The sequence below is a fragment of the Fistularia commersonii genome, chromosome 20 (genome assembly GCF_037954325.1).
Source record: "Fistularia commersonii isolate RoL2024-O1a breed Wild chromosome 20, RoL_Fcom_v1.0, whole genome shotgun sequence".
NCBI lineage: Eukaryota > Metazoa > Chordata > Actinopteri > Syngnathiformes > Fistulariidae > Fistularia > Fistularia commersonii.
Window position 1 is genome coordinate 1270710 of NC_141303.1, and position 14476 is coordinate 1285185.

The window sequence follows — 14476 nt, forward strand, 5'->3', positions numbered from 1 at the left end:
AGGTGCGAGGTGAAGACGACACGTCTCCGGGTCGCATCCAGGAGGGTCACAGGTTCGGTTTGCCTCTGAGTCACCGGGAAATATTTTCCAGAGTGGAAAGAGGAACACCTGGTCATGGCAGGGGAAGACTTTGGGTGGTTGACAGCCAGTGAGGTGCTTACTTCATCATAATCAGATTTACGAGGAGGAGAGGAAAAAAATAAATGGATGGCTGCGCTTGACTTGCTAACTTTAGCTTGCTGTCACTGGATTCTGCAACCGAGGAGTCCCTGGGATCACCAGCACCCCCTACCGTGAGGCAGGAGTACTGCATGCCTCACTTAGTGTCTCTCTGCAGGTGTTTTATGATCGCTCAGCACAAGAAACCAGTAACACAAAAAAACATCATAATCAGATTTACGAGGAGGAGAGGAAAAAAATAAATGGATGGCTGCGCTTGACTTGCTAACTTTAGCTTGCCATTACTGGATTCTGCAACCGTGGAGTCCCTGGGATCACCAGCGCCCCCTACCGTGAGGCAGGAGTACTGCGTGCCTCACTTGGTGTCTCTTTGCAGGTGTTTTATGATCGCTCAACACAAGGAACCAGTAACACACAAACAGTTGTTGACAAAAAAAAACACTCTCCATTGGAAATGTAGTCTATATCGCAAAAGTGTTTCAACATTTCCCGAGAAAGCAATGAGCAGACCAGCAGTCAGCCATCAGTGCGCAGTCTACGTTGAGGCTCGAAAGTCTGTAGCCTCATTTCACGTCTCCTCTCAGATTTTGATCAGGAAATGGGAAAATCCAGCTGTTTTGAATTTAAAAGATCTAAAACTGGTGAAGTAAAAAGGAAAAATACCTTTATAATGCAAATCACTAAAACACAACCATTTAATTTTTTTTTTTTTCCATTTCATTTTTTTTTTCTCTCCAGGACTGGCAAGTGAGGCACGGCCTCTCCTGCCTCCCCTGACTGCCCGTCACTCGCGTCAACCCAGCAGTACCAAGCACTTGGACCCGCAGCCTCTCGAATAGATTAATTGTTTCTGGGTTTATCTGAAGGAGGCTGGTCAGCGCGCAGACAACCTGCTACATGTTGAAATGTCAAATTCATTCCTTTGCCGGGAAAAAAAAATGGAAATCAATCGGGCTTGTTATCTGAGGAGGAGTCCGAGCCGCCCACTCGTTTAGTCGATGTAGCCGCAGTCCCGTGCACTCAACGACTCACTTGCACTTGCACTATGTTCATATCTATAATAATGTTCACGCGACCTATTCATTGTCAATACAAATCCAAATGCACCGTGGACGGCAAAGAAAAATGTCATTGTACTGGGAAATAAATTTCCACCATGACATATGACGATAAACACTAAACAATCAATAAATCTTGAATCTTGTGCTCAGTCGTCTCAGTCGATCGCCAGCTGAAACAATCGCAACTTCCTCTCTTCCTTAAAAAGGACTGAAACTGTCCGTCTCCGATTTCGTTCCAGGAACCAGCCTCCTCCAGGGGAACTCTTTAGCTAACTCTTCTTTTATTGTGGAAAAACGCCACCGTTGGCTAACATGCAATCATTTGCTGTCGCGTCCAAGCAGCTTGTCACATTGCAAACGGTAGCTGGTCTCCACTTAGAAGGCACCTTGAGGAGATCGTCAAGAAACGTTACCGACGGCAGGACCTGCTCAGGAAGCTGAAGTCATTTGAGGTTAGCGGCACTACAGGACAGGAATCGCCTGAGCGCACCGCCTTGGTCTGCTCCAAACCCATCGGCCAACCCCTCTTGACGGTCAAATATTAAAAACAACCAAAAAGATCCTCACAGATCAGCCCTGGGTCTCACACCCGGACCTTCCAGTAGCTTCTCTCTGGTTGCAAAACCCAGAGGAGAAGGGCAACCTTCGTCCCCAGAGCTGCCCGACTCCTCAAGGTCCCAGCAACCCTGCAAACCCTTCATCACCAGGCCCTCCCACTTAGTGTAATTAATGCCGCCCATGATATATTTATCATATAAATGCAGTGCAAGTGTTCCTACAATCAGCACAATATTGTACAGTAATTTATTTACCTATATATATATATATACATATATATGTGTATATGTGTATATATACACGCACTATATGGCCAAAAGTATTCCCTCACCCATCCAAATAACCGGAATCCAATCACTTCCATGGCCACAGGTGCGTACAATCTATCACCTCTGCATGCAGACTGTTTTTACAAACATTTGTGGAGGAATGGGTGTCTCTCAGGAGCTCAGGGAATTCCAGCGTGGAGCTGTGATAGGATGCACCTGTGCAACAAATCCAGTCGCTCCTAAATATTTCAGTCAACTGTCAGCTGGATTAGAAGAACTTGGAAGTGTTTGGGAACGACAGCGACTCAGCCATGAAGTGTCTGGACATGTAAACCAACAGAGGTCAGCGGTTACTGAGGCTCATAGTGCCAAGAGTTGGCCACCTTTCTGCAGAGTCAATGGCTACAGACCTCCAAACTTCACGAGGCCTTCAGAGAAGCTGAAGAACAGTGTGCAGAGAGTTTCATAGAACGGCTTTCCATGGCCGAGCAGCTGCATCCAAACCACACATCAACAAGTGCAAAACAAAGTGTCGTGGAGACGCCTTCTCTGGAGTGACCAATCGCGCTTCTCCATCTAGGGATCTGATGGACGAGTCTGGGTTTGCCAGGAAAACGCCACTTGTCTGACTGCATTGTGCCAAGAGTGAAGTTTGGTGGAGGGGGGATTATGGTGCTGCCTTGTTTTTGGCCCCTTAGTTCTGGTGAAAGGAACTCTGAAATCTTCAGCATACAAAGACATGTTGGACAATTCCACGGGAACGGTTTGGAGCTGGAACCTTCCTTTTCCAGCATGACTGTGCACCAGTGCACAAAGCAAGCTCCATAAAGACATGGAAGAACTTGACTGTCCTGCACAGAGTCTAGACCTCAACCCCATAGAGCGCCTTGTGGATGAATTAGCAGAGACGGAGAGCCAGGCCTTCTCGTCTAGAAGAATGCTCGCTTGACTTGCTAACTCTAGCTTGCTGTCACTGGATTGTGCAACCGAGGAGTCCCTGGGATCACCAGCGCCCCCTACCGTGAGGCAGGAGAACTGCGTGCCTCACTTAGTGTCTCTTTGCAGGGGTTTTATGATCGCTCAACACAAGAAAGCAGTCACACACAAACAGTTGTTGACAAAAAAACACTACATTGGAAATGTAGTCTATATCGCAAAAGAGAGCATTCTTCTCGTCTAGAAGAATGCTCAAAACTTCCCACCAACACACTCCTGAACCTTGTGGACAGCCTTCCTGGAAGAGCTGAAGCTGTTCTAGCTGCAAAGGGTGGAGCCACGTCATATTGAACCCTATGGATTAGGAATGGGATGTCACTTGAGTTCATATGCGAGTCAAGGCAGGTGAGCCAGTACTTTTGGCCATATAGTGTGTATATATATATCTCTTACTCTTGATGTTCACAGTTTTGATACTGCTACCCCATGTGCCCCCCAAATGAAGTTTTTCTGATTCTGACAATGGTGACTTTGGACTGAATGTACGAGCGGCGTTGGTTTTGTCGTTCTATTGTTTGTGCTCTTGAGCCAAACTCCAGACGGCATCACACACCCGCCCTCTCGAAGACAACCTCCAGTCGTATCCCCAAAATATAAAGCTCCAAAAAATAAAGGGAACACAATGGAAGTCCAAGTCAGTCACACTTGTGTGAAATCAAAGCGTCCACTCAGGAAGCGACACTTTTTGATTTTAAGGACATTATATCGACGTTAGATCAGCCTTGTTGAGCCGCATTTTGTAATAACAGTGCATTTTGTAATAAACGTCCAAAATGTAATAACTTTTTCATTTCATTTTGTAATAAAGCCGCATTTTGTAATAAACTGCCCCAACGCATTTTGTAATAAATTTTGCCGCATTATGTAATAAGTTATTACATATTGAAAAGATTATTACAAAATGCACTTGCAACTTTTTTATTTTCTAGGAAATGTAATAACGTGGTGCATTATGTAATAACAATTATAAAGCATAAGTTTGTTAATTGTATTTTATTTTACTTAAAAGTATTTGTAAAAGCTAGGCCTATTATTAGTATCACTGTATTAGCCTAGTAGCAGTACTTAGCAATTACTATCAGTACACTATTCAAAGGTTGCATTAACAGAGAATATTCTATAAATTCCATGTTATTACATTTCCTAGAGAATAAAAAAGTTGCAAATGCATTTTGTAATAATCTTCTCAAAATGTAATAACTTATTACATAATGCGGCAAAATGTATTACAAAATGCGTTGGGGCAGTTTATTACAAAATGCGGCAGTTTATTACAAAATGCGGCTTTATTACAAAATGAAATGAAAAAGTTATTACATTTTGGACGTTTATTACAAAATGCACCGTTATTACAAAATGCGTCTCAACAAGCCTGAAGTGTGTTTTTACATTTTCATTTGACCTCCATGGGTTCAAACATTTTGAAATCCATTCTGTGATTTTGTTGTCGGCACATTCAACCATGAAAAGAACAAAGAATATAATGATATATTTCATTCATTCAGATCTAAGCTGTGTTATTTTATTTTTGAGTAGTGTACATCGATGCGCTAAATCCCCTCCGACATCCATCTGCTTATCTTTTAATTGTTATAAGGATAAACTTTATTGAGCCCCATGAGGGAAATTCTTTTGTCACAGCAGCGCAACAGTTTTAGTATCAACAAATATGGATATAAATAGACAATTAAAAGATAGCAAAAGACTTCCACATACAAATAGACAGCAGAATTATATTTGTTTAGCGCAGAAAAATGACTTTTTATTTTTTTAAGGAGGAGTGGTAACGCCTGGGCCCTAATTCACAGATTATTCCACTCACACACTCATTTATTAGTTTGTCAATCAAATATTTGAGGGGTTTGGAAGAAAAAAAGAAAAAGAAAAAAAAAAATCTCAACCAAATCTGCCAGAGACATCACATCATGTAATTACCTCTTGGCTTTTAAAGCCGAACAGGCGGCTTTGTGCGCGTGTGTGTGTGTGTGCGCGCGCGTGTGTGTGTGTATGCAAACGTGCATCCGTCAGTTTGTGTGTAAGCTAAGTAAATTGTTTTACAGGAATGAGCAAAATACCGAACGTTTAGTAATTACAATCACCATTAGTTGGGCACGTGTGTGTGCATGGCATTTGCGTCCGTGTGTGTGTGTGTGTGTGTGTGTGTGTGTGTGTGAAAGAAGCAGTCTGTCAATCATTCGTACCCTTTGCAGTGTATGGTAAAAATAGTCGGTGCACTATATTGTGTGACACGCTGCGTTGGCCAGAAACAATATGCCGGCTGCCGGAGCAGACGCCAGGAAACATGCTCAGGTTTTCAAGGGAATTTAACGTTTTCACCCTCGACTGGACCGACATGGATGACAAGTACGCGTCCAAACTGGCGCCCGCCGTTGATTTCTGGGCCGGCGTGTACCTGCTGACGATCGGTAAGTCAAGAAATTCATCTCATTTCACTCCGTCGCTTGTCGGAAGGTCTCGACCGAACGCGAGCGGAGATCAGATTCGGATCGGACTGGTTGTTTTGTTTTTTTTTTTTTTTTTTTGGACTCCGTCGCTTCTCCTCTGGGTCTTTGCTCACGGCAAGCCGGTCTCCCAGGCGAGTGACAGGGATTTTGTTCCAGCTGCGAGAAGCCGGGTAAATCTCCAAGGGTTCCCCGCCGCCCTCTGACCCCCCCGCTAATTTATCAGCTCTTTATTTCAAACCTTTTTATTACTTTTCGATCACTTTTAAGCGCCGGTATTTCCAGAAAGCCTACAGCCTCGCCCGAAGCCGAAGACGTGACACCGGTCGTTACGTGAGCCGACGGCGACCTCGGACGGATCTACGTCTGTTAATTCAGTTTACGATGAACGTCTTGGGTCGGGAGGTTCAATGCGAGCTGCGATCAGAAGGGCTCGGATCGATGTCATGGATGAAAACGTGTCTGGTCGGATCCAGAATGTCCACCGAGTCCATTTTAGCGCGCCAGATGAGATCCGACATGACGCGGAAGCGCCTCTTCGCCCCCTCCGGCGGGGTAGACCTTCAGATCACCGGAATCGCTTGGTCTTTCTCGACGGCAGCACCTGGTCGCCTCGGCTACTATGGCGACGGAGGGGATTCGCCGCGACCGGAATTCATCCGAGCGTCACTTTGACGACGGGAACGAGGTGACGTGTCGCTTTTCTGTTTGCATATTATGATTGCCTCACGGGGAAAAGGTGTAGGAGGGTCTCGGTCATCCAGGTCGTGGTGAATTCTTGTCAAACGAGAGAGAGAAGCAGCTTCTTGAGTTCAGCGGGAGGGGAGATACGTCTCCAAGCCAGGAAATTCAAGTCCAGTTACCGAGACGAGAGGATTGAGTCTCTATGTGATGTGAATGAGTGGGTGAATGTTGTATGTTTCTGGATGGATCCGTCTATCGCCCAATGGGATAGGAATGAATGAACATCACGGAAACGATCCCTATTATTTGGTCTTTACTTTGACCGTCTTCTTTTAATATCCATAAACAACTCATTGATTTTATTTTGAAACATACCATAATATCCGGACTATTGAGCGCACCTTAATATAAGCCGCACCGGCTAGCCTATCGCTATATTGGTCTTCCTCCCGCGCACTAAAACCGTCAAAGTCGTCTTTTTCGGTGTCGGAGTTGAACGGACTCGGAAATTCCCGATCATTTCATCGGTCCGATGTGACGAGAATAAATGTTTAGTTTAGTTTAAAAAGTTTATTAGGACATTGTACAATTCCATTAATCACAGAGGCAGAGATGTTTGTACCAGATTGTAGCTCATAGCTAATTTCCATCTGTAGTCCTGGGAAGACAATACAAATATAAAACTTTACAAATAGACTATATAAAATACACAAATTGGTAATAAAATAAGTAAAACCCAAGTTGAAAGTGGAATTGTTGTGATATTATTAGTTTGGTCATCTGGGGGCCATCAGATGTTACCCAGAAGGGTATTTCTGGCTAAATACCGGTCTGGAATTGTTAGCGTGAGCATGTTTGGGGCTCCAGAATCCATTTTTTAACGCCCGTGCAAACGTGTAAAACTCAGTCGTGTTCTTCAGATTGTCTGGAAGCCCGTTCCATTCTTTGATGGCTTCATGGGAAAAGGCAGATTGAGAAAAGGCAAACTTTTAGCGGCGTGAAGCTCGTTAGCCTCCTCCCCCCAAAAAATCCATCTATTAGCCGCATCGCTATTTAAGTGGAAAAAGTCGCGGTTTATCTTCCGAAAATTACGGTAATCTTAGTTCACCGTTCTTGTAAACTTTCCAAATCTTGTAATGTTTGACACAGTCATACTTCCCATACCAAGACTTAGTTAATTCTACCAGGTAAAGCAGGACTTTAGCTCGCAAACGTCTGGAACCACCAACAAATCAGGCTACGGGCAGAGTTTTCCATCAAACCGTCATGTTGGATCTTCAGATGTTGGATCTCATGGGTTCTCCGATGAGGGAAGGGTGGGTTCGGGACGACGGGGGCCGATATTCTAGATTTGTGCCGTTTTCCTGAGCAAAACCATGTACCTGAACGCCTCACGTAATTCCCTCTGCTGTTTGAGTTGATTTTAACCAAGCGGCTCAGCTTCGTGATCAGAAACTGAATCCGAATACTTTATTGATCCCGCAGCGGGAAATTGCTTTCCAATGAAAGCAGCTCCTGCTACAAAGACAAATGGGGAAGAATCAAAATAGAAAACTTAATATAAAAAAAAAAAGAATTAGAAATAGCAAATAATAAAAAGATAAAAAGAACGGTGAAGATCAAAAGACAGTTAGAAATATGTAAAAATGTAAAAAAATATATTTAATGTCTCTTCATGTGTATTTACTAGTACATGTATATGACTATATGTAGTAATATCGTGTATAAGTAGGGGTTGTTGTACAATTTATTGCACAGAGGCAATGCATTACATGACATTGCATTCCAGTCATTTCGCTTTTATCCAAAGCGACTTCCAAAAAGTGCAATTCATTCACCAAAGATCCTAAGTACTAATTGTCGGAAGTCAGAAGCAACCATACAACCAAATAGTCATCTCAGAACCATATACATACATGCATTCATTTCATCGTTTGTTTTTTTTTTGGTTTTTTTTTGTTTGTTTTTGCCCGAAGGGTTGGAGGCTAAGTGTGATTAGCAGGGTAGTGCTTGGTGAAGAGGTATGTTTTCAGCTCACGGCGAAAGATGGGCAGCGACTCCGCTGTTTTGACCTTCAGGAGTTCGTTCCACCACCGAGAAGAGCCGAGACCGGTTGGATCGGGAGTCGGGGCTCTGAGGGATGGGGTGGACGGTCGTCCGGAGGTGGCAGATCGGAGGGGACGGGTAGGGACATGTGGCTTGACCATATCCTGGAGATAGGATGGGATTGTCCCATTCACAATGGATTGATTGCACAATCGTCTTCTTCTCAGTCATCACTTTGTCTCGGTCATACATGTCCTGCACCCCTGTGACAAATTCTTCTTACCCTTTGGCTTTTCCCTTCAGGGGTCGCCACAGCAAATCAACCTTCTCCATCTAACCGTATTCTTTGGATCCTCCTCTCTCACATCAACTACCTTCATATCCTCTCTCACTACGTCCATCAATCTTCTCTTTGATCTTCCTCTAGACCTCCAATTCCAGCATCCGTCTACCAATATCTTCACTCTCCCTCCTCTGTCCATGACCCGACCATCTCAGTCTGGCATCTCTGACCTTCTCTCCAAAACATCTACCATGTGCCGTCCCTCTGATGGACTCCTTCCTGATCCTCTCCATCCTGGTCACTCCCAAAGAGAACCTTGACCTCCAGCTCTGCCTTCTGTCTTTTGGTCATTGTTACTGTTAACAGGTCCATTGTGCATACGGAGAACTTTTGTACATGACGACTCCACCGACGGCCAACTGACGCCGAGTGTCTGACACTCCGAGTGTCCTCCTCGCACCCTAAGAGGAACTTCTAGGTCTTCATCCCTGCCTCTGGCATTTGTTAAACCAGAAAATCTCTTGTTCTTCTGCTCGAAGGACCTTGGAGTGGATTTCAGACTGTTTTTCTTCTCGACACTCGTCCTCTCAACAGGGAGCCCATTTTCTATTGGGTTTGTGAACAAGGTCTCGGACTCCTGGGTGGAACTTTGGAGTTGAAACTGCAGTGTTGATGGACCGGGTGGCTTCTGTAAGAGCGGGTGTTAGAGTTCAGACTTGTAGACAGTTGCAGCCCGAAGATGACATTGTCTGGAGACGTCGGAGAACAAGGAACAGGCGACTAACATGACGAGGAAGACGGGAGTGTGATGAAATATAGAAGACCCTTAAACAAAACGACGGCAAAGGAGACCGAGAGGAACAAGACGGGGGCTTCGAGGAGGCGTTAAGAGGAGCGAGACTGTCAGGTCTACTCCCATCAGCCGACTCCCTGGATATCCAGACAGCTAACGCTAATGTAGCACCAAAATATACAGCCATAAAAAAGCTCGTCTGGGGTATTGTTGTTCAAAACGCCGACCCAAATTGGAATTGTTTCCGTTTCGACCTCGATTGCTTCCCACGTCACCAACGGCATCGCAACTTGTCCCGTCTTTTTCAAGGCAAGCTAACGTATCCCATCACAAGGAGGCGGCCGGAACTCGGCCGGTCGGGCGGTTCGATCCCCGGCTCCTTCTGTTCAAGGGGGAAACGGAAGACGCCAAAGAATTTCCCAACGCTAGTTAGCGACAGACCGGACAGATTTCAGCTAGTGCGAGACAACCTCCCCTCCTCCATTTACCCGACTTCAAGTCCACCAACCGACAACCAGTTGAACCAGTGAAAGTTGCAACAAGTGCCGGACGCTCACATTCATTTGCTGCATTGCGTGAACATTTCTTTTTTTTTTAAGTCATTTGACTTCTCAATGTCTGACTTGTATCTAAGGTGTCCAATCACGGTTGTTCCGAGTGAAGAAGTTGTTCTAGGACCCTCTGGAAGCTAAACAGCGCAACAATCGGAGATCTCTGCAGACGGACTTTGGAAAATGTGCAGAATCCCCATGCTAGTGCAGAGCGGTGGCGATGATAATCGCAGTAAGAGGAGCCGCTCTGAGCTCGATGGCGAGTGCGAGGAGGCTTCAACCTTGACTTACAAGTTTAACTACCGAGCTCTTAACTCAATCTGCTCTCATGTCAAATTGAATTTCCCCATCAAATGAGTTGAAACGCTATGAATCCGTTCCAGCCCGCCGGGCCAAAAGCTGGTTTCAGGTGTATTTCCCTTTGGGCAGGAGTGTCAAACTCATTTTCACCGAGGGCCACATCAGCATCATGGTTACCCAAAGGGCCACATGGAACAGTAAGAGTATAAATGAAACTAAATGTAACCTAATGTAATGGAAAATAAATGTAACTACTCCTGCGTGTTAAATAACTGAATTTAACTCTTAACTCTCATTCCAATCCAAAATGTTACATAAGCATTCCCATCTTTCTTGGAACCGCCTTCCATCGGCATCAATTTCTCTCTTCCTGGACATTTAGGGATCATTTGTATTTCTCAATTCCAATGTTTAAAATGTAATTGATGTGGATTCACGTCGCGGGATGCCGTCACTTCATGGGTAACATGAGCGCCATGAATTGAGGGAAATGTAATTTATGGTCATGCATATTTTCAGAATCCAAACACAATCTAACTTTCACTGCATTGTCTTGAGCTCACCTTTTTGTACTTTCTTCTGACAACTACTGATACTTCGGCCTTCATTTGGGTCGGGATGTATTGTATATCGTATTTTCCCGACGATAAGGCGCACATAAAAGTCTTAGATTTTCTTGAAAATGTGCGGCGCGCCCTATAGTGCAGTGTTGTTGTTGTAAGGTGGACGTAGTTGAGAACATCATGAGAACCTTAAAGGGGGAAGTGATTGTTGATCGTATATAAAAGAGCAGGTATGTGCGTCAGGCAGAACATTGTTGTTTTAACAACCCTGAAAATAGCAAAGAGACACACTTATGAAGCTCAGTTTAAACTGAAGGCCATCGGCTACGTGGAGGAACGAATCGAGCAGCCGCGAGAAAATTTAAGATTAATGAATCGAACCGGCCGTTCAAAGTAAGGCCGCGAGCAGCGTGGGAGTGGAAGGCAGCGCCGGGCGAGTTAGGCCACAATTTGTGAATGGATTGGAAACGTGTCTGCTAGCACTGTTGCTCAACTTTTGCAAGTTTTTTTGCAAGTTTTTCACGGAAAGTGACTCTGACAGTGAAGAAAGTGAACCCGGCATGTTTGATGGAGATTTAGCGCAGCTGTTCAAATCAGAAACAGAGGATGAGGACTTCCACGGGTTTGATTGATGACGATTACCGGTAAAAAAATGTGAATACCGAAATCAGTTTAGCTCCCGCTCTATTTTTAAATACGTAGACTTGTATGCTTGTGTGTGTGTGTTGTTGTAAGGCTGACGTAGCAGAGGACACCATGAGAACGTTTTTGATTTAACCAGGAAAAAAGTCCCGTTGAGATTAAAAACCTCTTTTACAAGGGAGTCCTGGCCAAGAGGCGGCAATAAGTCACAGACAGAACAATATTACAAACAGTTAAAAGAAGCAATTACATTTTGACAAGTTGACCTCTAGTGTTCTCAGTTTGGTTTTAAAAGCATTTAGTGTGATAAAATAAGGGAGTTTCCAGTCTTTTTGAAGTCTGTTCCATGCAGAGGGGGCAGCAGGGGCGAAAACCCTTTTCCCTCGTTCTGTGCTTGCAAAAGGGACGTAAAGCAACAGTTGATGATGTGATGTAAGATGTAAGAGGGCAGCAGCCCGAGCACGGCCTTATAAATAAAAGTGTACCAATGCCCCGACCTCCCGGTGGACAAAGAAGGACATCCAACACGGGAATATAGTTCACAATGATGTGTTAACCATCTACAATTTGTTATGAACCTCAGCGAGGCGTGATACACGGTGTCCGCTTTATTCAGACTTTGAGCAGAGGCGTTCACGTACAGCAAATCACCGTCATCTAAAATAGCTAAAAAAGTTGCAGTTACAAGCCGCTTCTTAACATTAAAGAAGAAACACACCTTGTTTCGAACAAGAAAACCCAGTTTAAGTTTTTTCACAAGACCGTCAATATGGGGCTCGAATGTCAAAGAGTCATCAAGTAAAACCCCAAGGTATTTCTATTCATGCACCCGCTCCATGACATTTCCCTGGAAAGTTGACACCACGGGAAGATCTGTAGGGACCTTCTTGCTATTTGAAAAGATCATGAGCTTTGTTTTGTTAGCATTTAGAATCAGTATATAATGTATATGTATATGTATATAAAACCCGCGGCTTATAATCAGGCGCGCCTTATATGTGAGTTAAATCCAGTAATGGCACACATAACTGAGACTGCGCCTTTTAGTGCGGTGCACCTTATGGTCGTGAAAATACGGTACTTTTTCTATTTAAAATCTATCTCCATGGCGTGTCACTGCCGCTGTCTCACTCGAAGAATCGTTAATTCCTCTGCCGTTTGAGCAGCAGCAGGTGGACGCTCAGGTTCATTCACTACCTGTTGCCATCTAGTGGAAGAGCATTTTAATGTTCAGCCTGTCACTGCAGGCTGTCCTCGTGGAAAGAAAGACATATTATTTGCGTTGAGTAAATCATTTTTGGACAAATCGGGTGAAAGCGAACACTTTTCCACGGCACAGTGACTGAGAAACATGGGTTTAGATGATCGCGATCCAGTGCAAGGAGCATACAAGTGGAGACCGTTTACATCCCAAACTATAGCCTTTGGAGACAAAAGTTAAATAAAAAAGAAAAAAAATGCGGTTAGGGTTTTACAAAGCTGAGATTGGATGTTTGCGTCGCATCCTCCGGTTCCTCTTGGATCATTTCAATGGCGGGAGTTCTGATGTGGCTTTTGAAAATAACCAGTATTTAAATTAAAAAGAATTTTATTAGTTTTCAATTGGAGGATTATGGTGATCTTGTAACATCCAAACAAAATGTGTTAAAATATTTTTGGCGCACTTAAGTGATTGTTAGCTTGCTGCCTGTGGATAATTTCATTTTTTTTTTTTTTTTTTTTTTAAATGTTATAAATACAAGGAGGACTCAAATAGACATTAAAGAAATTGCAGAAATGTAATTTTGTTTTCTTTGCAGTTGTTCATTGATTTAAAAAAATGCAACACATTTTGTTTACACCAGACCTGGGCATTTTACGGCCCGCAAAACTATTTTCTCTGAATATTTTAATAAGTATTTTCAATCAATAATAAATTCAGGAACTCCTTATTTTTTCCTTTTGTTTAATTTTGTGTGGATGATTAAATGCGAAACAATATTTGTACATTTATTTGATCATGAATGATTTTAGAGTTGAAATAAAATGTCAAAAAATATAAATATTTGTATTGCAATTTTCAATTTGTTCAGTTTGCATGATACCTTGTTGGCCCACGCATAAAATGAAATAATAAATGTGTCCCACCGCACAAAATGATTGCTAACCCCTGGTTGAAACATAGCATAAAGGCAAAAAAATAACATTATATGCCGTGTTAATTCATTTTAAATTTCAAAAAGGTTGCGTGGCTCCTGCTTTCTTTACTTTGAGGAAACTGTACCAAGTGGCTTTTTAAGTGAAAAAGATTGTCGAACCCTGAAACGAGAGTTTCTCCCACAAATGTACCCATTTTTTTTTTTTTCAAGACCAAGGCTAAAACCGATTTAATTATGAAAACGCCATTGATACAAATTCTGCGTCGACAGCGTATTCTTACACGGCGTTTTAATTATGGCGGTGACGCGTGTCACAATAGCGGCTCTCCTAATGTTATTCCGGAGTTGAGATCATTTAAATCCAGGTTTACGCGGCATCAAAACCAGTGTCTCTTTACGCCGACGCCCCGCGTCCGTGGCCTTTGTGAGGGTCTTGAATAACACTTGCTTTGTCTTTTTGCACAAGAGCCACAACATGAGGCAGCGGCACCTCTGGCTTCGGTGTGAATGAGCTTTAACCGGCACAGCGGGAGGACGAGGCAACAACAAAAGGGTGCTGCGTACGGCATAATACAGCGTTACTGCCGCGCTCTAAGTCCTCGTCGGAGCGCATCACCGGAGGTTCGGCCTGTTTGCCAGGGGACACGACGCCGGCCACGACGGACCAGTCACATCAGACAATCATCTAAATGCTCCCCCCCCCCCCCCCCCGCTGTTCTTTGAGAAGCAAATGTACCAGAAAAGCTGCTCCGGCTTCATCAAAAATATGACAGATTTCAGCCGATGCGAGACGACCTCCCTTCAACCTCGAAACAGCCCGAGTTGCAACGAGCTGGCGTTCGTGAAAGCAAAACGTGGAAACGTTGCATTGTTCAGTCATTCGTGATCTGCACGGCTTCACGTGCACTCGGGTGTCAGCGGGCGCCGTCAACACTTCATCTCAAGGGAAC

At 44.0% G+C, this 14476-nt stretch overlaps 1 protein-coding gene across 1 annotated transcript in view; it reads left to right on the forward strand.

The window, feature by feature from the left end:
- The first annotated feature begins 5378 nt into the window (after positions 1-5378).
- opn8a (opsin 8, group member a) overlaps positions 5379-14476 on the forward strand; it is a 29953-nt gene continuing 20855 nt past the window's right edge. The window contains exon 1 of the mRNA XM_086167370.1: positions 5379-5490. Within this exon, the coding sequence (XP_086023496.1) occupies positions 5418-5490 (73 nt within the window). The 5' untranslated portion in view covers positions 5379-5417. The remainder of the gene's footprint in view (positions 5491-14476) is intronic.